Genomic DNA, 24,985 nt, shown 5'->3' with positions numbered 1-24,985 from the left:
CCTACCAAAAAGCGAGAGAGAAATAACGTAGATTGAGGAATGTGAATCGGCACAAATAAAAAGCACGTCAAAAGTGATGATTAAAATGACTGATTCAAAAATCACAAGTTTTTATTATACCGGTTTAAAAATATCAAGATTTCCGAAACCCTAGGGAAAAGCGTTGCAATAATTGTTGAAAGAAAAGAAAATCTCATATTTCCGAAAAAGCGGCACAAATAATAAAGAGCAGATTTAAATGCACGAGTCCAGTGTCCTATTCAAACATATTAAAAACATCGGGATTTTTAAAACGATGTGAAAATGCATAGTGCCGAAAATCAACAGAAAAATTGCTCGAATTTACAATAAAATTGACTTAAATAAAGGACATCAAAAGTGATTCAATAGTTCGTTATAAATACCCTATTAAAACGATCGGGATTTTAAGAAACCAACACGATTGAAAAGTTACTTGCATTGATTATGAACAAAAAAGAGCTTCAAAAGAGATTTCTAAATTCACGCATCATCAAAAATTAATAGTTTTTTTATTTTATTATTGTGTTTAGGTGCTGCAGCGTACCGAAGGTTGTGCACCTCTATAAATGTATTATTTCTCCATCCGGCTCCCTCAAACATCCTACGCCACCCCCGACCCGCACTGCGGGGGCGTTATTTACGCCATGACTTGCTTTGGAGGTCAGGATACTGTCCATCCCAAAAGTACGGAATTTTGGTCAATTATCAAGTCTCCTTATCATGTGTGCGCGAGTCTTATCGAGAACGTGCGATGTCCAGCCTTAACCTCTTCCCTCCCCCCTCCCCCAACCAACGAGTGTTTATTTACTTTTTATTCACCTAACGCGTGTTAAAAGGAAGAGCATGCGCAGAAAATCCCGCATTCCATGAGGGAGGGAAATAAGAATCATCTGCCTAAACGGCATCACATGCTGTGATCCGCTCCTTCAACAATGTTTGGGTGTCGATTTAGCGTTGCGTTCTTCTGTTTGGCTGCTATTATGTCCATTTCTTTTGCTCATCCCAAGTACAAGTATTTCGACGGTAAGCAAACCTTTTGAAGCATTGTAAATCAGTCTGTGAAATCGGGAGAATTTGTTCGTTATCCGTTTATTAAAAGTTAGGTCCTAAGAGAAAAGTTTTTGATCTCATGGAAATAATTTAGATAAATCTTTATATAAAAAAATTTATCTGATGAATAGTTTGGCAATTACTTAAATTATTACTTATCAAACTTCATTTGAACGTTTTTTTAAACTTATGTTTAATCGAACTATTGAAAAATAACGTAACAAATAATTAAAAGAACGAGATTAATAAATGAATTATTAATAAGTTATCTTTTGATTTATAAATTCAATGCCAAATTTATTCAGCTAATTAAAAACGATATGAGAATGAATTGAATGTATCTTTTGTAATAATTTTCTAGTTCATTATAAATAATCACTCATCATTTTTTTATTCATTCGATGCTTTTATAAGTGAAAGTGTATTGAGAGCGTTTGATTGGTAGTTTTTTTTTTCCTTTTTTTTCCCAATTATTATTATTGAAACGGATTTGCACTATTTCAATATTTTGTTCGAATAAATATTTTTCTTAAAAAATTGAACACTCTATAAAAGAACGATAAAATTGGAGTAGCTGCATATTTATGGGTTGTCTGTTTTCATTAAATTTATAACTAGTACTTAGATTGTATTAAATTTAAATCAATAATTACTTCATTTGTTAAAATATATTTCGTTTCATTAAAAGGAAATGAAAGGGTTTCTACTTTTAAAACAAATACTTTTAACGTGATTCGCATTTTAATTCAGTAAAGCCATTCACTTTATTCTCCTATTTTAAAAAATTGAATTGCCGGTCCTTTTGGGAAAAGTTGGTGACGATTTCGATGTCTGTTTAAAGAAATAACACGCATTCAGTAAACGATTCACTTTCCTAATGTAAGATAAAAATACAAAGAAAGCGGGGAAAGAAATTAGAAGGAAAAATATTTTTAAAAGATGAATAAAAAAAGTAAAAAAAAAAATTTATGAAACAATTATTTTAATAAAAACACAAAATAACACACAAAAAGTAATATATAAAGCAAGTAGCGAGATCAGAAGTTCATTTATTTTCAGACATCTTGCAAAAATGATTTTAAAATATTTCAGTTATGCAAAATTTCAAAATATAAAATTAAAACGTAAATAGAGGATAATGGGATATATTAAGGAGCTTTCTTACTGAAGAATGGAACCACATTTGATTTGTGTGCTACCTTGGATTGGCCCAAAATTGGATTTGCGCTAGGTAATTACATATTATACTGGATAATTAAAAGCTTTACAATTTATGAAAGATAGCATTTTCGCTATGTGATTTAAATTTTGATGATTTTTAAAGAACTAGTTAACATTTATTGAGGAAAACATTTATCAAATATTAGAAAAAATTTAGCTATGGATTGATTTGCCAGAATAGGATTTGCGCATTGTAAAAATATCAATTTCGATAATAAAAAATTTTGTGTAAATACTTTCATTAAGAATAGCACATACAAAACAACATGGTTTTATACAGAATTTAAGTACATTGTTTAAATTTAAGTTCAATTAAGTAGAATTTAAGTACATCCATTATTCTTAATCAAATTTTGGAAGAGTTTGTCGATTTGTTTTGTTCATACATAAACATTACTACAAATCATTTTAATTTTATTTATTTGATTAAAAATAGCATTTAAATAAATATTTCAATTGTGTGTCTGTTGTAATCTTGCGTAGTTGTGAAAATATTTTTAAATCATGTTTGCAAGAAATCAATTAAGTACATGAAAGTCTGTTCTCCCTCCTCGCTTTATATTTGTGATTGAGTTTGAATTTTTTTGAATTTTTGTGTTATTTACATTACATGTTTTATTTGTAAATCGATTTCTTTTCTTTCTTTCTTTCTTTTTTTGTTTTATTTTTGTTCTCCTTAAATTATTGAATTGATATATTTTGTTCAAGCTATATAAATACAATGTCAGAAAGCACTATTCTGCGGATATAGAGAAAGCATTTCGTTTTGAATAATAAAATAAAAGAAAAGGATATTCAGAAAGGAACTAACATAAAAAGATAGATTGAAGCTTCTTATGTTATATATATATATATATATATATATATATATATATATATATATATATATATATATATATATATATATATATATATATATATATATATATATATATATATATATATATATATATATATATATATATATATATATATATACTAACACAAACTGGGGAATAAACCTTTCATTGGTTGACAGTTCATAACAGTTCTTTCCTAACAATAAACGTCATCGGGGGTGTCCGTTTATTAATCAGAGCCTCAACCCATACTTACTAAAAGAATTCTTTTTTATAATGGGCAATTAAATTTAATTTAAAATTTTAAAAACAAATATTTAAGGGGCCGTCGCAGAACCCTTGCGAAATTTTTTTTTAAATAAAGGTATAATCATTCATTTTGTGGATGCTTTACATGCTCATTTAACTTATAACCAATAATTTATCTTCAAAAAAATAATTAAATTGTTTAATTTCTTTAAAATTTTAAAAAAATTTGAAAAATTTCAAAATTTTTAAATCTTTAAGGTTTTTTTATTTTAACATATTTTTAAAACAATTTGTGCTTACGATATTCATCTTAGCAATTTTGTGCATTCATTTGTTGATATATTAATTAGAAAGCTAGTTATCGATTAATTTGTAAAAAAGTAGAATAAAAAGTTAAAAATTCCTGTTAGGTATATATAACATGCTGTAAAAATTGAAATTCTTTATAAAATGCTTATTCCATGCACAGTTTAAACAAGCGTATTATACTTAATATAAAAAAGTTTACCTCAAAGCTCTATCTTAAATAGAAAAAATTCCTTAGGGATTTAATTTAGACTAAAACACAAAATTATCGTCTATGAGAAAGAGCACTTTAAATTCTGTCTGCTGATCAAGTTTCTGTTTTAGGGTAATCTAAAATCATTTATAACTTTTTTAAAAATGTAGATAGAGAGATGAGTTTTTTTCAGTGCATTGGAAATAGTTTGAAGTTTTATTATCAGCAATAAAAAAATATCGATATTTTGGTCATTTTTGGGGTACTGTGACCCCTTAACACGGGTTTACTACAAACTAATAGTTTGCATAATAAATTAATTAACCCATTATTAATATATCCAAATTATTCTGAGAAGTGGCTTAGAAACAGCTTATCATAATTAGTTTTCTCCTCGAAAAATGAATCAGAACTAATACCATGATCAGAAATAAAATGAACTAAGTCCTAAATTGCGTATAATTTTGTTAAGATGAAATTGAAAAAATGAATAATCAAAATAGTTACTCTAATTTAATCTGTTTTAAAAAACTATTAGTCTTTTTCAAATATTCGTTAGAATTAGAATCATTTCAATAACGTATTGATAAAATTATGTTGGAAAAAATCTTATTAGCTAATTTGTAATTAAAATCGATAGTCTTGTAAGTGCAAAGTTAAAATACTTCTTCTTTTGTCGAAAAGTTTAAAGGAAAATTTTCTATTTTCATTAATTTTAAGATTTAAATGTAGAAAATGTGCTGAAAAGTTTTAAATGCTATTTTTGTTAAGAATTAATTCACTTTCTTTATTCTTTGGTAAAATTTCTTAACTAAATTCAAAATTAATCTCGAAAAAATCATTAATAATTTTGCGGAATTTGTAAGAAAGATTAAAATTATCAAATGACTTAACGAATACAAGTTCTTGAAGAAAAATATTGTAGACATTAGTAATGTAATCATTGCCCTTTAAATTATTGAAAAAGTCAGTCATTAAAAAGAATATAATTATTATTTAGTTTAATTTTATCTCATCATCATTTCTTTTATTTATTTAATTGTGTGTGTGCTCTTTACACTATAGTATATTTTGTTTTGGTTGTATTATTCCAATATTAGAAAGCACTATTTTTACGAGTATAATCGTACAGATGACGAGATTACATCTTTTCATTTTTAAACTTTCTTATTTTAATTTCCCTTTTAATAATTTTTATTATTTCTTTTTTTTTAAATCTTTTCTCTCGTTTTTTCTTTCTTTCATTGTTTTTCATACTGTTTGCTGATTCACAAATGAAATGTGTCTCACCATCAGTGAAATATCAGCCTATTTATTATCTCCATCATTTCCGGCAAACATCGTCGTCGTCTGGAAGAATTCTTTCAACCAGACTCTGTTCATCAGCAAACTTTCACTCGAATAAAATACATCTTAAATTTAATCTACATTTTTATCTTAAGTTTTTTTAAAGAATTATTTCCTGTAAACATGTTGGCTGTGTAGCATTAAATTAAACAGACAGGACATTTATTGGGTATGACAAACTTTTTAATCGTTATGCCTCGAAATTCTTTTTCAGGTGGGAAAAGTGTGACATACCCAATCGGGCTTACACTTTTAAACCCTCCAATCAGAACTTGCCCAGAAAGTAGATAGAAATTATTACGTTTAATTTACCCTTGAGTTTACTTATTTTTCTTTTTTTATTCGCATTTTAAGCATTCAAAAAATTTTACATGAATAGATATCTTATAATAAAGTTTAAAAGGAAATAATAAAGTTTTAACTCATCATTTTTAAAAAAGAAGAATAAATTCAGCCTTTAATTTATTCGCATTTATAGTGCCGACCTCGTTATGGTATGAGCTTCAACTTCTCCGAATTTAACTATAGAATTTTTCACAAACATTTAACACTAGAAAGGAGGCACTTTAAGACCTCCCGTTTCTTATTGTTCTTTATTTCAAAAAATAATTTATTAAGGGTATTAAATATATCTGACTTTTCATAATTTGTTACAATTTAAGTGTCTATTTAATTATTCATACCTTATAGGAATGCATATACACTACCCTACAATAATGAAAAAGACATTTGACATTTCTTAAGTTTCTCAAGTAATACTTTAAGGATTAGTTTGTAACTTTAGAAATAGATAGTTCAAGCGATTTTTCATACTAAGCAATAAAGTTTAAAGCATTTAGAAGTTTCAGTAAACGACAATAAATTACGAAAGAAAATAAGTATTTTTGTACATCCTATGTCAGAAAATCAAGCAAAAACTTGCAACTTGTACCAATTACTTCAGTTGTTACTTGTAATGAATGTATATGAATGCTTTTATAAGAAATTAATTTTTCTGTCTTGCGTTTTTTTGCTATAACTTTAAAAATATATATTTAATAAAACGAAACAAAATTTTGGAATATTTAAAAATTAATTACAAAAGTATTGTTTTAAAATTCGCTAAAAGTTGCGCAAGATACCACTGTTTAAATTATTTATTTTGTAATGTGCATGGGCGGAAAAAATTTAAATTTTTTTTCTTCATAATTTTGTAGTGAATCGCATTTTGCAACAAATGAGCAAAAGTCTGATTTGTAAGTAGATTAAAATCTATTCAAAATATTTGTGCGTGTATATCTCTATATAATATGTATAAGTCTAATGTAGAGAATTCTTTTTGACGATACAACCTCATGCTGCAATCAGAGTGCACTAAAGACGATGCTTATCAATGATTTACCTTTAGAGTATTCACTGATAATTTACTGTGTTTCTAAATTATAGTAAAATGGTTTTACTAATACTTTTTTTTTAATCTTTTCCGGATGAGGCTTGGTATGCAATTTTTAATCTGAACAAATTAGAAACAATTTTTATTTAAAATATTAAAATCAGTTCTACAAAATGTTATCATCAGGTGATGCCAAACACTTAACTGAAAGAACTGTTGCTACCTGGAATAGGCAAACCTGTGAAGAATGCAAAAGATGATTTGCTTCAAGAAGTAGTTAGCGAAAGTTTTCATTGGAGAATGCCTCGTATTATGTTTAGGAGTGTGAAATCTTAAACGAGTGATGGAGATGAAGAGTGAGACATGAATCTAATCTGTCAACATTTATTTTATTTTCCTCTCTGAATTAAAAGTCAATGGTCACATTAAGAATGAACAAGAGAGGACTGTTATGAACCCACTCTTTCTGCATGACTTGTATGACCTTTAGAATGGGATTTAAGATCATTTGCTTCTTCTTATAATATGTCGGGCCCACACCCTCTTTCTTCCTTGTTTATCCGAAATTTAAATTGTTGCTGCCAGTGATTTTATTTTAATCAACGATATTTAATTTCACTTGAAATGTATACGTACAAAATCTGAATATATTGTAAAAATGGAAAAGAAATTGCTTCATCTGGTTAGTCTATATACAAAAAAATAAACATTTTATAACCGTCGATAAACAACAAGAAGTAGGTTTGGGGCAAAAATGCTCCCCTTCATGTTCTTCTAATTTTGAACCCATTTCAAAAACAAGACTTGAAAAATACTAAGTCAAGTATGAATGTGAAGTAGGCAAAAAAATAAATAAATAAATAACGAATTACGCATATAACATTAAAAGGCTAGTTTGAATTTTCATTCTGATCGAAATATCTCAGAAAAATCTCTTGAATTGTATACATACGCATAACAGTTAACTGTAACGGTAGGTGAATATGTTTCTTTTGACGTTAAAACGCATTTTTTCGGATGAGACATGTCTTTAATTATTATTATTGAAATCGATTCCGAGTTTAAAAATAATACCTGAAACCAAATTTCATACATTTCTGTTAGAACTGGTAGAAATAGATTTACTTAAACCATCACTCGGGTATCGTACTGCATTTAAGTAATTCATTGCGTGAACATTAAGTTTCGTACTGTGAAGTAAATGCAACCCTAAATTTAATAAATAAATGAGTAGTGGTAGTATATTCATTACATAAACTTCACGGATAAGTAAATCTAACCTCAGATCTATAGAATAAATAAGAAGGGGTAACAGGTTTCTTATGTTTTCTTTTTTTTATTCCCTAAGTTATTAATTGCGTAAACATATCAATGGATGAAGCGAAATGACCCCAAATGAATAGTTCAGACAATAAAGGATTTTATCTGGAGAAAGCATTTTCTTTTTGTACTTTTATGTTTTTTGGGGGTGCTGAATACGAATTTGCATTTTTCGATCAAATTTTTTTCCAGGAAATAAGTTTCTTTTATTTTATTTTTTCAGTTGGAAAATCCAGGGATTTATTTTGTTGGCAAAATAGAAATAGTTTTTTTTTTTTTTTTTTTTTTTTTTAAATAGAAATTTCTGGTCTTAGCTATCTATTTCTAGAGAAAGGGTTTCCAACTGCCGACCCGGGGCCGCATCCAGCCCACGAAGCCTTTTTTTGTATACTTTCGAACTAAAATATATTAGTTGTCGTTTTTTTGCGGACAATTTTCGTAAAAAATTTATACGGTTTTAAAATACTTTTCTTTCGTTTAAAAAAACTTAATTTCTCCGTTTCTGTAAAATTTAAATACCAACGGTGCGAAGAAATTTATTTCTCAGGTTTTGCATTCAGAAAATATTTATTCAAACACAAAAATAATTGTGTATGCAGCACTTTTTTATTTCGTTTTTTTTTGTGAATATAATTTAGTATGTGCATTTCAGAAATTTTCTCGAAGAAATTCTCCCATTTAACTTTTTGAAATCACTCATTTTGAAAGAAATTATTTACATTAGTAAATTTTTAAACGCATAAAAGAGGGAATGAATATCACGTTTTACTTAAATTCCTTGAATTAAATATCACATGAGCGGAAAAGAAAAAAAAAAATTTTCAGATGCTCGAGAATTTTTTTTTTTGTTGCTATAATTCTTAATAAGTCGAAAAAAATATCATTTGTTAATGTGCAGCAATATTAAATGTTCCTTCAAACATAAAAGAGTCCCATGTAAAACTTTGATAAAGTTGTGGCCCGCCTTTTGATTGGTGTATCTAATTTCTGCCCCCGGCCACATGTAAGTTGGAAACCCCTGTTCTAGACCAGGGCTGTCCAACTGGCGGGCCGGATGCGGACCTCCAACACATATTGTGCGGCCCGCCAACTTTTTATTCAGGCTTATCGGCCTCAGTTTTCCCTTTAAAATGTAAACAAATTGTTTTATAATCCTTCTGTTCCATTGTTTTATAATTAATAATTCAACTATTAATTGTTATTGTATAAGAGGTAAGAGGTTATTGTTCAACTTTTTCACACTGCGGCCCTCCAGGTGATCAGTGACCGGAATTCTGGCCCGTGGTCTCTTTGCAGTTGGACAGCCCTGTTCTAGACCATCTGATTCTAAACCCTCTTCTCAGGTGCTGGGAATAAATTGATGAAAGGGATGGGAAAACTGACATTATTGTTAGTAGAAGTCTAAATTGAGTTAAAATTTAAGCAAATAGTAAAAAAATCACGAATGGAAAAGATCCTCAAAATTATGGAAAAGATTTAGCAATCTACTGGGTACTAGAATTTACAAGAAGGATTTTTATAAGTTTCAGACCTCTATTAATTATGTTCCCCGATTTTTTTCATCTGAAGCACAGAAAGGGACGTCGTTATTTCCATACTCATAATTTCCACAAACTAATATAACTTTATTGGGAACAAAAACAAACACATAAATACAAAGAATATAGATTCTTCATCAAGAGGAAAATCCTGTCCAGGTGACAAAGAAAAGTAATACAATAAATTTAAATCAGAAATTTTGAAAAAAAAAATTTGAAAAAGGAGGGGGGGTTTTTCAATCATGAATTATTTTGCTCATCATAAGACATCATTTATTGTTGAACACTGTAATAATAGGGAAAAAAAATACATGAAACTATTTAAAAAAATAACAAAGGTAACATAAGAAATTCATTTGGATTGGCACAAGACTGGTATAAAAAATCAAATGCTTCCTTTAAAGTGAAAAATAGAGGTCTAAATCGTCAATGTTCATCATAAATTGAAATAAAGCACGCTTAAAAGAAGAATATGTTTGGATGTTTTGCAACTGGAATGGTAATTTATTATATAATTTAGGAGCTAAGTAAAAAAACTGTTTTCGTGAAATTTCTTTTATAAAGTGGGGAATCTCATATATTTCAGTTGATCTCCTTTCAGACACATTAGTTTTTAATTTGCATATTAATTTATTGTTGTGTAAATAAAGTAAAATTCGAAAAAATACATTATGGCGAAATGGTAATAGGTTAATTCTTGTATATATATATTGGTAGTAGTTATACTTGAATTATTTATATTTAGAGAATTAATAATCTTGAAGCATTTATTCTGAACTGAGATTAAAGGAAGTAAATTAGTTTTATATTCACCGCCATATCTTATTGCACCATAATTAATTAAAGAATAAAACCAGGAGTAATAGAGTGTTTTCACAAAATTAAAATGAATTTTATTCTTAAGATGATAAAATTTAACTAAAATAAAACGCAATTTTTTAACTAAATTGTTAATAAGTGTTTTCCATTTCAAATTAGAATCGATATATAGTCCTAAATATTTGATATTATTTACAGATTGTAGAATATAGCATTGACAATTTTCATTAGTACTTTTACAGGAGAGAGAGGGAAATTTTAAATTTAAGTTAAATTCTGATTTTCTTAAACAGAAATAAATATATTTAGTTTTATTTAGATTTAAATTTAAGTCATTTACTGTAAACCATTTTGAAATTACGCGTAAATCAGATTCAATTTGAAAAATTAGTTGATTTAAATCAGTGCAAGAATACAAAATTACGGAATCATCAGCATATGTTATTATCTTACCAAAAAGTTTGAGTTGACAAAAGTCATTGATGAATATAATAAACAATAAGGGTCCTAGAATAGATCCTTGAGGAACACCACGGTTTGAAAAAATATAATTACTAAAATTACTTCGGATTTTAACTCTATGTTCTCTGTTTGAAAGATATGAAATAAACCAATTTAAAATATTTCCTCTAAAACCAGCAAATTCTAATTTTTTGATTAAAAGATTGTGATTTACATTATCGAAAGCTTTTGATATATCAAGAAATATAGCTACTGTTATGTTATTTTCAGCAATACTATTATGAATAAATTTTGAAAATTCCAAAAGAGCTTTTTCTGTACTTTTGCCTTTAATAAATCCATGTTGATTTTCAGAGAAAAAATTTTTATATTTTAAATAATTGTATATTTTATCAGCTAGAACTTTTTCAATGATTTTGGAAAAAGCAAGTAGTAATGAAATTGGTCTATAGTTTGATAAGCAACTTTTATCGCCGGTTTTTAAAATAGTAGTTATGGTTGCTCTTTTTAAAGAACTTGGAAAAATGAATGACTTGATTGAGGTATTGATGAAATTAGTTATAAAATTTATATTATTGAGAGCAAATAGTTTAATTAATTTTACATTAATACCATCATAGTCAAAGGAGTTTTTATTAGAAAGATAATTTATTAAGTAAAGTACATTACAATCATTCAATTCAAGGAAAACAAGCGAGGTTAAACTTGGTGAAATATATATTTTAAAACTGTTTGAATTTGGATTTGAGGTACTGTTAGCATTTGCAAATGATTTATTGAATTGATCAGAAGATTCATAGTCGTTCAAAATATCAGGTAAAGTAGGTGATTTGCTCTGATTACCAATAATACTATTTACAAGATCTCATTTTTGTTTATTTGAATAAGAATTTAAAAATTTGTTTTTGAAATATTCTGATTTTGCTGTTTTAATTAAGTTCTTAAGCTCAGAAACTATAGTGTTGTATGCTGTTTTGTAAATAATATTCCATGGATATTTTCTAGTTTTTTTTCAATAGTTTTTCCTTTCTTCGAATTAAAATCAAGATATTACTAGTCATCCAGTTATTTTGGGCTCTTTTGCTTGATTTATGCATATATTTAAAATTATTTTTTTAAGTTATTAAGTTTGAAAACAAAACTTCGATATTGTTGATCAAGAGAATCTTGAGGATTGTAATTAAATTTGTAATTTGACAGATAATTATAGAGCTTATTATAGTTGATTGAAATTTATATTCAGTTTCCTTAATTTTACTTACCTCATCGTTATAAACACTGCAAAAGGTTGGATAGTGATCCTTATGTCTTTTATGAATATTCCGGATTTGACTGAAAATTTATTTGTTTTTACGAAGACATGATCAATGCAAGTTGGCGAGTAATTTACTCTAGTTGCTTTGTCTATGTAATTTTGAAATCCAAATTGGCATAATAAATTAATATATTTATGAGTAACAAAATCATCACTTAGAATATCAATATTTATATCACCCATCAGTATTATATTAGGATATTTAAGCTTAGAGATTATTACTTTAAGTTCAGTATTAAAAAAATCAACACTAAAATCATGAGATCTATATAAAGATAGAAATAATAAATCTGAAGATTTGCAATAAAGTAATATAGATTCTGCGGAAACAAAATGTATAGATAACTCTGAAATATCAAGACATCTTTTAATAAAAACACAAACACCTCCAGAGCGATTATTATTTCTGCAATTAAAGAATGAATTATTACCATCTATTGAGTAAAAATTAGTTTCATTTTGGTATATCCAAATTTCCGACATAATTATAACACTTATATTTTCGATCATGCTAGAAATATGTGAAATAAAATTATCAAAGTTGGCTCTTAAACTTCTAATACTTATATGTAAAATATTAATGTTTAACTTACAGGTTGAGGTAATAAAAAAATTTAAATCGTTCAAATTTTCAATTTTTAGGCAGTCCGGCACAGATAAAAATGTTTCTTCAGTTGGATGGAATATTAAGGTCTTGAGGTGATTTCACACGTATTATTTTGGACGATTCATCTTTTCTCAGGAATATTTTACCATCGCGAACCCAACAAAACTTGAATCCCTTTTTAGATTTAGCCGTGCATGAAAGATAAAATAGATGCTTCAGTTCGGGAGTCAAATGTTCATTGAAGTAAACAGGCATTTCTGTGAACATGGAGTTGACTTCGCAGGTTGTAAGTTTACGATTTCTCAGTTTCTTTAAGAGCTCATCACGTACAGATTTGGATTTAACTTGAACGATGATGGGTTTAGGTTTATCTTTATTAAAGCTGGGGACTCTGTGAGCGGTGATCAGATTTTCGGATATATTAGTATTCGCAACATTATCAATCTGGGATATTACTTGTTGTATGTCTTCATTTTCACAGTTGGGTAAGTTATTTATTTCAAAGTTGGATCTTCGGGAATATTGCTTGAGTTCAATAACAGCTTCTTTTAGTTCATTTATTTCCTTCTTTATTTCTGCGTTTTCTCTAGTTAGCTGATCATTCTTTGCTTGTAAAGTTTTGTTTACATTTTGTAGCTCTTCTTCTAATTCTCTTAGCTTTACGTGTATTTGTGTTAGTAGAGAAGGAAATTTTCTCTTGGTCTCAAATATTACCTTCAAAATTTTCTTTCTTAAAATGTAACGAGATTATATGCAGAAAACAAGAAAAAAATTCCAGATTTTTCTGGAAAGACATGTTTTCTGAAAAAATTTGGTCACAAGTTGTGGATGTTGTTGAACACCCCAAAAAGCATAAATATGCAAAAAAAATTTCGGTCCTCAAGAAGAAAAAAACAGGAAATTTTTTTTTAATTTTTCTTCTTTTTTTTTTTGATTATTTGTGTTGATTAGGTGAAGTTGCTTTACCATGCATTATTCCTGGAATGTTGTGTATGTTTTTTTTTCTTCATTTAACTTGTATTTATTAAATCATAACTTAAAGTTTTGTTTGCCTTGGTGAAAATATGCTTTTAAAGTCAGAAATTAATATATGTCCCATATGCCACTAGGATTACATGCAATTTAAATTTTTTATTCAAATGCATAAATAAATAAAACAAATAGAGAAAAAAACAAAAAGCACAATTATTTCGTGATTAATTATCTCGTCGAAACAAGCTGTCAATAACCGCCACGATAAATAAGTAATTCAAAACTTTTAATTTGGCTCCATCAAATTCCATTCACCTAATTGAAATTCAGGTATATAAATAAAATCAATTTTTAAGGCGCTCAACGTGAAGGTGACAGTAGCTAAACTGGCATAGTTCTAATTTCAATGTACACTCTATTGAAATTTTTTTTATATTGGAGAAAATCACATTTCCAAAAATTATATTTGCACAAAATATTGAAATGGTGCAATAAAAATACGCTGAATGTCGATGTTCTTGGATATAGTTGAATATCTAAAGAATATTTAGTAGATATTAATAAACTATTGCGCATAATATTCATATTTTTAATTAAATTTTTATCATATCAAAACAAATTTAGTTTTGGGATCAAACGATAATTTATTAAAACTAGGAGGCTCCTCTCTTCAAGTGGTTACCATTGATTTTTTTTCCCATAAAATATTTTACATTTTGCTTATAAACTTCATAATTATTATAAATTTATGACAGAACATCATCATGATGAAATCAGCGATTACATTTTAAAAAATAATCTCCTGTACAAATATTTAAATTTAAAAATCTGTAAGTCAGAAGCAATTTTAAGCAATCTATAACCACAACTCTTGCCCGCGCTCAATTATTGAGAAATGTCCGTGATATAGTTCTCTATGTATTTAATTTTAGTAATAATTTAAAATCTGTTCGACAACCATTAAAATCACATAAACCATCGTAAATCGTAAGTATGAATACATTGCAGCATAGTAAAAGCAGCGAAACTATTTCCATCTCTGTCATGAAATGAGATAGAAAACTAATAACGCAATTACGACGTGATCTTTTGGAAAGGATCTAAAATAAGTATAAATAATTTCTTTGTAATTAAGTTTTTATTTCTAGAAAAATATAAAAAAAATTCTAAATTAATCCTTAACGTATATCTAACTAATTATTCAACACTTAAGACCACCTAACAAAATGAATCTAAACAAATATTTACCGTATAACTAATTATTGACTATGAAGCATTACTTAAAACAACCTAAGAAAATGTCAAAATCCACGGTTTTTTAAACAACCTTTTAGAAGTGGAGTATCAAAATTTCCTTCCTTAGGACGTAAAAGGGGGGTCCATGTTTTTAGTAATTCAAGCTCTTCTATGATGAATTAGTCAGTTAAAACATGTTTTTCTTTTTTAATATATATAAATAAAAGTTCGAATTATAAGGGATTTTTATCGCTCTTGAGTCCTTTATATTTTTAAATATTTCTATATTAAATTGAAGATCCGGTAACTAACATCTAACCTATCTGGCAACATACTCTTTTTGCATTATTATATATATTTTTTTATTACTTTTGAATCCAGTTGATACGAACTTATATAGGGGCATAAAATTTTTCTGCCGCAGTCTATACTGTTAGAAGGGAGGCAGGTGTGTGGGATGGAGTCAGAACCTCGAGGAAAGATCTTTATGAAAATCTCAAGAGAGAAAAATAAATTTTCCTACAACAATAGATAAATAGTCGTCCTTTAAAAAGAAAAAAAATTGAAAAATTTTGCAACAGAAGCATTTAAAAATACAATAGTTTTTTTAAAAAATGGAATTTCGAAAGAAAACAACAAATGGTAACGTTTAACTGGAAATGCAAATATATACATTTTCAGCACGTTAAATTCAATTCTGTCGTTACATTTAATAGAGCTGTAGATCGAATCACATGATATTTCCTTCTAAAAGTTTAATGATTGATAATTTCTCAAACTATTGATCAAATCCCAAATTTTTTATTCCATCGTACTCCTATGGTATGCCATCGTACTCCTATTTTTAGTCCACCGTACTTCTTTTTCTACGCAACTTCGTAAGTTCTATGCCTTACAATTTTTTGCATTCAATAAAAGGCAACGTAAAGGGAAAAAAGTGACAAAAATCCGCAAAAAAATTGGAATTTAGAAAAAAACTTCGCTCTAAGTCGTAAGCAGAAATGGTTTTTCAGCAAATCAAACTAAACTATATTCTGTGACCTGTAAAACACCCGTATGGTGTTCCTTTTTTTTTTTTTTTTAAATAATAAAGGCAGGCATTGAACTTTCGTTCTTCGCCTTTGAAGATGTCGGGGAAATGTTGTTCATTTATCGCTACCCTGTGGGCACCTGTGAACCAAAGTCACGAAGGCGAGCAACATGATCCACGCGATATTATCACAGACACCCGTTCATAGGGTGGGCCACATTCACACAACAGAGGGCAACACGCAGACAGAGAAACATCCAGGCCCTGAGCGGGATTCGAACCAGCAGCCTTTGGCTTCGCAGTCAGGCACGCTAACCACTTGATCATTTAGCCGGCTTTTTTTTTGTAACTTTAACAGTTAATAATTCTCTAACTTATAATAGAATGTTAAATTATTTTCCATCATATTCTCTGTACATTTATTACACACCTTCTTTCTATGTCTGATAGTTTTGGAGTAGAAAAACAAAATGTAACATAGTACCTAAAACGGCAGTGGCGGAGCTTCCGATTTTTTAATACAGAATTGTTATACTTCAATCAAATCAATAATTTAATAAATCGACAAACTGAAAAAAAATTTCAAGAAATGGAACGATCGCCTCTTAGTAAAAATCCCAGTGATGGCTTGTCGATACGAATTTCGATCCCGACTTGCCCTGACCACAGTGCTGACGAGAAATTTCCTGAGTGGTAGACGAACCACCACGAAGTCTAGTACTGTCCCAATGATTGATCCAAGAGTTCCCGTGCATTTTGGGTTATGAGGTTACGGAGTAAAACATTGATAGCCATAAAACCAAAAAATGTGAGGGCACAGATTATAAACACGGATACTGACTCACGTTGACTCAAGAGTCTCTCAATGAGGTGAGCCCAGGTCGATACGAATTCAGCAAACGGTTTTAATAGGTGAATCATTTGACTTTAATTCATTCCTAGTCATTAAATAACAATTTGTCTAAATATTGTTAGTGAATTTTAATTATCATGAATGCAATTAGAAGCATTTTCGCTGCTTTCCCAGTATATTAATAATCGTGATAGCTCTCTCATAATCGAATGAAGTTTCATTTAACAAAAGATCTTTTTTTGAAAACAGAATACCTTCTGCATCTGGAGAAGCGTCAGCAATCCATCCTAGTGCAGCAGATCGAAATCAAGATGGCAGTACCTTCTTTATTTCTCAGGACAGGTGAGCAAATAATTAACTACGTTTTATGATGAATACTTACATAAGATACCCTTATTTTATTTTATTCATTTATTCTTGAAATGCTGAAAAAATTACCCTTACAAAAAGTTCAATTTGCGAAAAATAAAAATTGGAAAAATATTTTCTTTAAGGGGTTTTAAAGATCAAAAGGAAAACATGCAATATTTTTAAAGAATATTTCCACAAAATTTAATTTTTAGGTGTTTCAAATTAGTATTGAAATATCGTAGTCTAATATGTATGGGGCATCTATTAAAACTCCGCACATTTTTATACGTATAATTCATTTGTTGAAATTAATGAACATTTTTGTCAATCAATAAATTGGATCGTTACAATCAACGTTTTTAGAGAAATGCACTGAAATCTGGCGTCTATAATGCAGTTTAAAACTTTTAATCAGTCATAATTTCTTTAAAACACCTTTTCATACAGTCCATAACGCTTATTACCGATGCACAAACCTCATTGTCTTACTATAGTTTGAAAAGGGCAAACTAAACTTTACAAAGGCAAATAATTATTTGCTTCTATGTAGAGTGTAACATGACTTTTAAAGATGTTATTTGAAAAATCTAAAGCTATTGTAACAAGATGAATGAAAAATGTGTCAAAATAATTTTCTAAAAAGTGTGGTCTTCACTATGATTGGTTAGAAATCCATTTCTCAATAAATTGCTAAATTAATAATTGCTTCATTAACATGCAGGGTATTGGTTTTTCATAACAAAGCAAATGAAGTAACCAATTTTAATATGCACTCGAACAAATTTCCCAGAGAGTCGTTGGCTATAGAATGATTTCGAAATTGCTGGTATTAAAGCTAGAAAGAAATTGTTATCTTTCAACTGTCATTTCGGGTCAATCCGAATTTTGATAATGCCACCAATTCTAAAAACATGATCTTTCAAATTGAACCAAAAGTTTAAAATCTTCTAAAACAGAATTATTGTTTACATAGTATGGAAGTATCCACATTATTCTGTTACCGTGAATGACAGAAATCAAGAGAATGTCAACAATCACACAGTCGCTTTGTTATATGCGATTTGATGTTATTTTATTCGTTGTCATTATTATTATTCGATATTTTAATATCTGCTGAGGATGGATTAGGAGAAACATCAGTGATCGGAGTACCGTCTCAATGCGTACCGGGCACTTGAATTTAGAAAACATTGATATATATATATATATATATATATATATATATATATATATATATACTCCTTCTTTAAAATCTTGAACATTCTGACAAAAATTAATTTAACTACTAAAATAAAAGTACTAATTTGAAGAAAAAAAATCTGTCAAATTGGAAATCCTCGACACCCTAATCAGACAAGATCAAATACTTGGATAAATGCAACAAAAAATTTGTTCCCCAGTGTTATCATTCTACTATTAATCTTCTTTAGTTGCTACATTCGGAATACATAGCAGCGCACCATTGTTTAGTGCAATTAAAACAAGAAACACTTTTCTTCTGTATCACATTTCATAAAGATAAAGTTTTATGAGTGTGTACAATACATTAAAAACAATGAAGATTCTTAGGCTTAATTTCTAAAACCAGATGATGCAATGTGTGAGTCATGAGTTGCATCAGAATGGAATCTGAACACATCTGACATCTCACATGAACACATCTGAATAAATATTCTGTTTGATACATTTCGTCATTCCGTCACAACTTATTTCTGAAAGTTTTTAGCAATTGATAGTTCTCATTAAACTAGTAAAGAATACCCTTTAATTTACTTCCCTTTTTAAAAAAAAATTAGCTTTTCTTATTTCAACTGAAAATTGAACCATATGCTCTTTACTAAACTGCTAGTGCCCATTTCCCTAATTGTTAATATCCACTATATTTTGGAAGTTAAAGTTTGAATCCATGACAAAAGAAAAATGGTAAGCTTATTCGTAGAAAGTACGTTTTAGTGTCTGATTTCGTAACTTAATGTATGTAACACTCACATAAACACTGTAAAAATGATAAGTAGTTTTAACATGTCACTTATTTAAAGAATGTCTTTCGAACCATCATAATGGAATTTAAGTGCGTGAAAATTCCATTTCTAGATTAAATAATGTTACTCAAGGTAATTTATTTTCACTCTTTTAAGAGTTTTCTGCGTATCTATCTCCTAAAATAAAAAATAAAATATATGAATGTAGGTCGAATAGTTTTCCTTTTCACACCTAATGTAAAAAAAAGAAATTTAATGAAAGGCATTTCTCTGCTGTTCAAGAGGACAATATTATTCGAAACAAACATCATTTCGTCTTAAATAATACAATGCCCGCTGCATACTGGACTATAATTGTCCATTTCATCAAATAGTAATAACATTTCGAATATAATTATCAGGATGCCTCTGTGGGAAAAAGTCGATAAATGTTCCGAGAAACATTTATCAAGCAATCTGATCAGATCTTTATCAGTCGTTCAATGTCTCACTCACTCGTAAATGAAACACTTCAGTTGACGTCATCTATCTCCAAATGAACCTCTCTATCTCTACATTTATTCTATTGAACTCATTCAAAATAAAAAGGGATTTTTACGAAAATCATTTTAGGTCTTCAAGAGATTTTTAAAATTGATTAATAATAAGTGGGATAAAAAAAAAACATTTCTTTGAGAATTATTATTAATATTTTTTTTTACATTTAAACCTTATAGTTTAAGATACAAAATTAAAATACAGCCCAACCAAATTTCATTTTTGTAACTGTGCATGCACTAATAATATCCTTAAGTTACTGGTCCAGTGGCTACAGTTTCCCAATTAACCCTTGTTTAAGAAATAAAATAAAATCGATACCCTCCCTTCAATTATGATTTTTGCCAATCCTAATGTAAACATAGTGTTTTGTAGATCCAAGTTTTGTAAGGATTAATTAATCTCTTCAAGTAAATGGTTCCGCAGTGGACTGATCTTTAAGACGCGGTTCCCAGCAGATCACTGAAGTCAAGCATCACTGGCTACGGTCAGTGTGCGGGTGGGTGACCACTTGGATTAGTCTGCGTAGGGATCGAGGGTGTGTGGTATGGGTCCTCGTTAAATTCTTCTACCGTAAAGTGCTCGACTTCGCGTGCAGGTCGTCGGGCTACCGAAGCGGGGGTGCCATCCCCTCTGCAGAGGATCAAAATTGTGATGTCATGTCTTCGGATCATCCTCAGGGATGTTTCCCAGACCGTCGCCGATAGCCCATTGTGCAGCTCTAGTGCGACGTAAATGAACTACAACAACAACAACACTATCGTTAAAAATAACACTTTTACTCTTTGAAAAGTTTAATACAAATATTCAGTTGCAGTTTCTAACAGGTGTGAGGTGGATAAAAAAAATGAAATGTGAATGTCTGAGTGTTCTATATTCTTTTTTTTTTTCAGGCAAAGTCCGAAGCAAAGAGGAGCAGTGCTGCACTTTGGGTCAGATGGCCGGAGAGAAAGGATACCTCTGTTTCTCCCAATTCTATGCAACAAGGATTATCTATAGAAACTATAATAGGGCACACAATAAGAGAATTCCTCAACTTCTCCACAAGGGTGGAAAGAACGATTCGACGGCAGACAAATTGATGCGCACATTTGGACAGTGCGTCGAAAACAGAGGCGCCATCTTCCACAAGTGCTGCCGCCACGCGTCCATCCGTGGAGTATGAAGCATCGTATGATTCATCGTTGTAAATAACCCACCTCTTTGTAAATCTCTAAATACGCTCTGAACACATTTTTTTTATTCATGTCCGGTAGCATGAATCAATATACATATTTCGAAAAAGAACAGTTTATTGGATTCTTTAATTAAATATGCCCTCAGTTGAGTTCCAGTTGAAATTTCATTCGTTTCGGGTATAAATTCTAACAGGAATTTACATATTCTTCAACCCTATGCAAGAATCTATTAATGTACCATACTTGAATGAATGAGGTTATTTTTCGTTCCTCAATCCATATTTGCTAGTTTATCAAGTAAAAAACCCATATATAATCTGTGGAATTAATATTCTCACTAGTGACAGTTCTGGTTAGTATGGGTTTCAGGGTCACTTTGAAACTAACTCATTATTATTTGCAAACTATTCCTTCCCTCTTAATTGTTAAACAACACGATGCGGGAATGTGCAGTAGTTATTTTCAATGAAATTCTTATTTTCAAGCATTGCAATATTTTATACAAGTATTGTTTCTAACAGTATTCCAAATAGAAGTCTTATTTTCCGATTTCAAACCATATTTCTTTTCTTTTTTCAGAGATCTGTTTACAACTTAGATCGCGATTTAATTTCACATTGAACTGACCTCTTTATTTATTTTTTTATTTCCCAAGTCAAAATAGTAAACAACTTCAATTTATCTTTCACACTCTTATTTACCCAGACTAACATTTAATTTAAGTACACTGACTGTACCTTATCAGTGCATTATCGATAATCACAAGATCTTGAGAAGATATTTAGAAAAGAAAAATAAAAGTTTTTATTTCGATAAAACAGAGAAGAGATGTAAATCAATAACATTGTGCACAGTTAATGCACTCATTGTTATCATTATGTATGATTCATTCCAATAAAATTGTCATTTCTTTGTAAATAAACATTTTTTGCTGTTAAATGTACTTCATCAAATTTTTATTTCAAGCTCAATGGGTCTTATGAAATTCCAAAAAAATAAAACAAACGTTGCATTGACGATCTATTTTAATGCGTTTATGTCCACCACCACGCATTATCTATAAAGGTAATGTATGAGAATTCTACACAGTTGAAGTAGCATTATGAATAAGGAAATTGAGTTGTTAAAACTGCGTTAGTTTAGTTTTCATTTTCTCACTGAAATTAATTTCTGCTCTTTTAACATTCACAGGTTACAAATAAGCAGCTATTTAGGGAGCTTCTTTTGCCTCTATGTACGCTTGAGCCATGAACCACATTGTTGTAATTTTCACGTAAATACAAACGTTTATATATCAAATTGAAGGTAATTTAATGTAGAGTTTAATAATAAATACAGTACTACAATATCTGTATTAAAAAAAAAGTTATGCAATTAATAGTAAGATCTATCTTAGATTTGCATTTTTTTAAAGTGATACTTACACAATCAATACTTAGTAGGATAACCCTTAATTTTTAAAACAGCTTCACAGCGTCTTTTCATCGAGTGAACGAGTGTTTGGAGTTCATCTTTCGTAATCACATGGTGCCAAGAATCAATTATAGCTTCACTTAGTTGTCTTTTATTGGATGGACGTTTTTTCTCGTACAAGAATTTTCAAACGTCGACACAAATTTTCAATTGGATTGAGATCAGGGCTGTTTCCTGGTCATGGTAATATATCTATGCCTTTATTTTGAAAGCATGCTTTGCATACTTTTGCTGTGTGGCAAGGAGCTGAATCCTGCTGAAAAATAAATGGCGCGTTGTTGGAGAAGAGATCCCTGATGGAAGGTATCAATTTTGGTTTCAGGGGCAGTTTCGATGAATTCTTTGGCATTCAGGACGCCATCAATCACTTGAATTCGGCCCACACCATCTGCAGATATACATGCCCAAATCATGACATTTGTTGGATTTTTTGTAGTTGCTTCAATGCAATCAGGATGAAGCGCATCACCGACTCTACGTCTCACGTATTTTCTACCATCACTTCCAAAGAGCGATATTTTACTCTCATCACTACAGATTACTTGCTTCCATCGATTTTCTGACCATTTAATGTGTTCTTTTGCCGACTTAACTCGTTTTTCGCATTGCTTTTGATTTAAATATGGTTTTTTCCTTGGAATTCTAGCTAGTAGTCCAAATCCTGATAGGCTTCTTCTTATTGTTCTTGAACTTACTGCAATACCAGCTGCATTCATTTCACCTCTAATGGCATCTGATGACATTTTTCTATCTTGAAGGCATAGCCATTTAATTTTTCTATCGGTAGTAGCACTTGTGCTTTTTTTCAGTCTGATTTGGCATCCTGAATGCCAAAAAAATACATCGGAACTGTCCTGGAACCAAAGTTGATACCTTCCATCAGGGATGTCTTCCCTAACAACGAACCATTTATTTTTCAGCAGGATCAGCTCCATGCCACACAGCAAAAGTATGCAAAGCATGCTTTCAAAATAAAGGCATAGATATATTACCATGGCCAGAAAACAGCCCTGATCTCAATCCAATTGAAAATTTGTGTCGACGTTTGAAAATTCTTGTACGAAAAAAACGTCCATCCAATAAAAGACAACTAAGTGAAGCTATAATTGATTCTTGGCACCATGTGATTACGAAAGATGAACTCCAAACACTCGTTCACTCGATAAAAAGACGCTGTGAAGCTGTCTTAAAAAATAAGGGTTATCCTACTAAGTATTGGTTGTGTAAGTATTACTTTAAAAAAATGCAAATCTAAGATAGATTTTACTATTAGTTGCATAACTTTTTTTGTAATAAAGATATTGTAATACTGTATTCATTATTAAATTCTACATTAAATTACCTTCAATTTGATATATAAATGTTTGTATTTAAGTGAAAATTAATATATTCTACAAGCACGCAAAGTTGAAAAACATGAAACTTTCAAAAAATGTCCACACTTTTGGCCACCACTGTATATATATTAAACAGAGGAAATACTTATTGTAACTTACATTAAACATTTTCACACTTTTCTAGTACAGAGTGTATAGTTCAAATAATAAAGAATTAAAAATCTTATAGTTGTTAGACAGTGCTTACGATATTTCTTGCGTAGCCACAACAACATATAAAACCCTTTCATATCTTTTGATTTAGATCCCCTCTATTTTTAAAAATTAAAATTTACTTTTCTACCTCTTTCAAAATTCGTTCTATGGGTCATTCTCACAAAAAGGTGATTTTTTAAGTCACTGAGTAATAAATATTAGGAAATACAGCAGATTTCTTAATATTTTTCTTTATCATTTTTTGTGAAGTTCTTAACTAACAAATCATATGCATTTCTGCTAAATGTATTTAATATTTCATTCTTATTTTTTAATAAACATGACTTCAAAATCCCCTCCGTGGACGTCCCTACGTCTGTGGCACAAAATAATTTTTAATGCCTGTTATACAATTTAAATGTTATTTTGATGATTTTTGTAGTTTTACCTAGTTAAATGCTTATAGTAACTTTTTATTTAATAGTTTTTTTTTTAAAAATTATTTTTGTAAAATGAATGACAAGTAAACTTTGTCCATCAAAAATGATGTCTCCCTCCGTGGACAATTAATATAGTTCTGTAAATATGCAATAAAGGGCAGCATATGCGAAATCCCTATAAGACAGCTGCTGGGAGGGGTAACCATTCCGTTTTCTAATGTTAAATATCAGTTGTTTTTGTTCTCTTTGGTGTCAGTTTTGGATTGTTGTGTTCAACTGGGGTTTGGCAAAGTTCTCACCGTATACTCCGTGGACATCATAAAGAAGGTAAGAGAAAATTATTTTATTTTTGATAGATGAATTTCAGATTGCAAAATTAGTATATTTAACAAAAAGAACTGCCCCATTTTTCTAACTTTAAAATTAAAAATCAGAAAAATTCAAGAACTAGTTTTTGTCTCCTCCGTGGACATAACAAGTCCACGGAAGAGAAGACACAGTCAATGTAAGAGACAATGTGTTAGATAACCATAATACAATTTTAGTAATTAAAAAACTATTTTCTTTCAATTGATATTTTTTTAAATGAAACAAATGTGTTAATTTGTTTCTATTTTTAAAGAAAATCAATTAAGTTTAACTTTTTCTTATCGGAGAAGTAAATATTGGCAATTTTTCTAAATAATTTCTGTGATGTTTAAAATTTTTTTTCTCTTCAAATTTTAGGAAAAAAATTGCAAAA

The 24,985-nt window shown here is 29.4% G+C and overlaps 1 protein-coding gene across 2 annotated transcripts; it reads left to right on the top strand.

Moving 5' to 3' along the window:
• The first annotated feature begins 653 nt into the window (after window positions 1-653).
• LOC107437038 (uncharacterized) lies at window positions 654-21,737 on the top strand. Of its 2 annotated transcripts, none has more exons than XM_016048905.4 (3): window positions 654-1,044; window positions 17,000-17,092; window positions 20,514-21,737. In XM_016048905.4, the coding sequence occupies exons 1-3, from the start codon at window positions 954-956 to the stop codon at window positions 20,783-20,785; spliced, it is 456 nt and encodes a 151-aa protein (XP_015904391.2). In that variant the 5' UTR covers window positions 654-953; the 3' UTR covers window positions 20,786-21,737. The 2 variants fall into 2 exon arrangements, with proteins under 2 accessions (XP_015904391.2, XP_087016631.1); XM_087160505.1 differs by lacking the exon at window positions 654-1,044 and adding an exon at window positions 13,007-13,144.
• Window positions 21,738-24,985: the final 3,248 nt, after the last annotated feature.

The sequence above is a fragment of the Parasteatoda tepidariorum genome, chromosome 4 (assembly GCF_982258835.1).
Source record: "Parasteatoda tepidariorum strain Cologne lab strain chromosome 4, Ptep-v5.0, whole genome shotgun sequence".
Classification (NCBI taxonomy): domain Eukaryota; kingdom Metazoa; phylum Arthropoda; class Arachnida; order Araneae; family Theridiidae; genus Parasteatoda; species Parasteatoda tepidariorum.
This window is presented reverse-complemented; position numbering and strand designations above follow the sequence as displayed.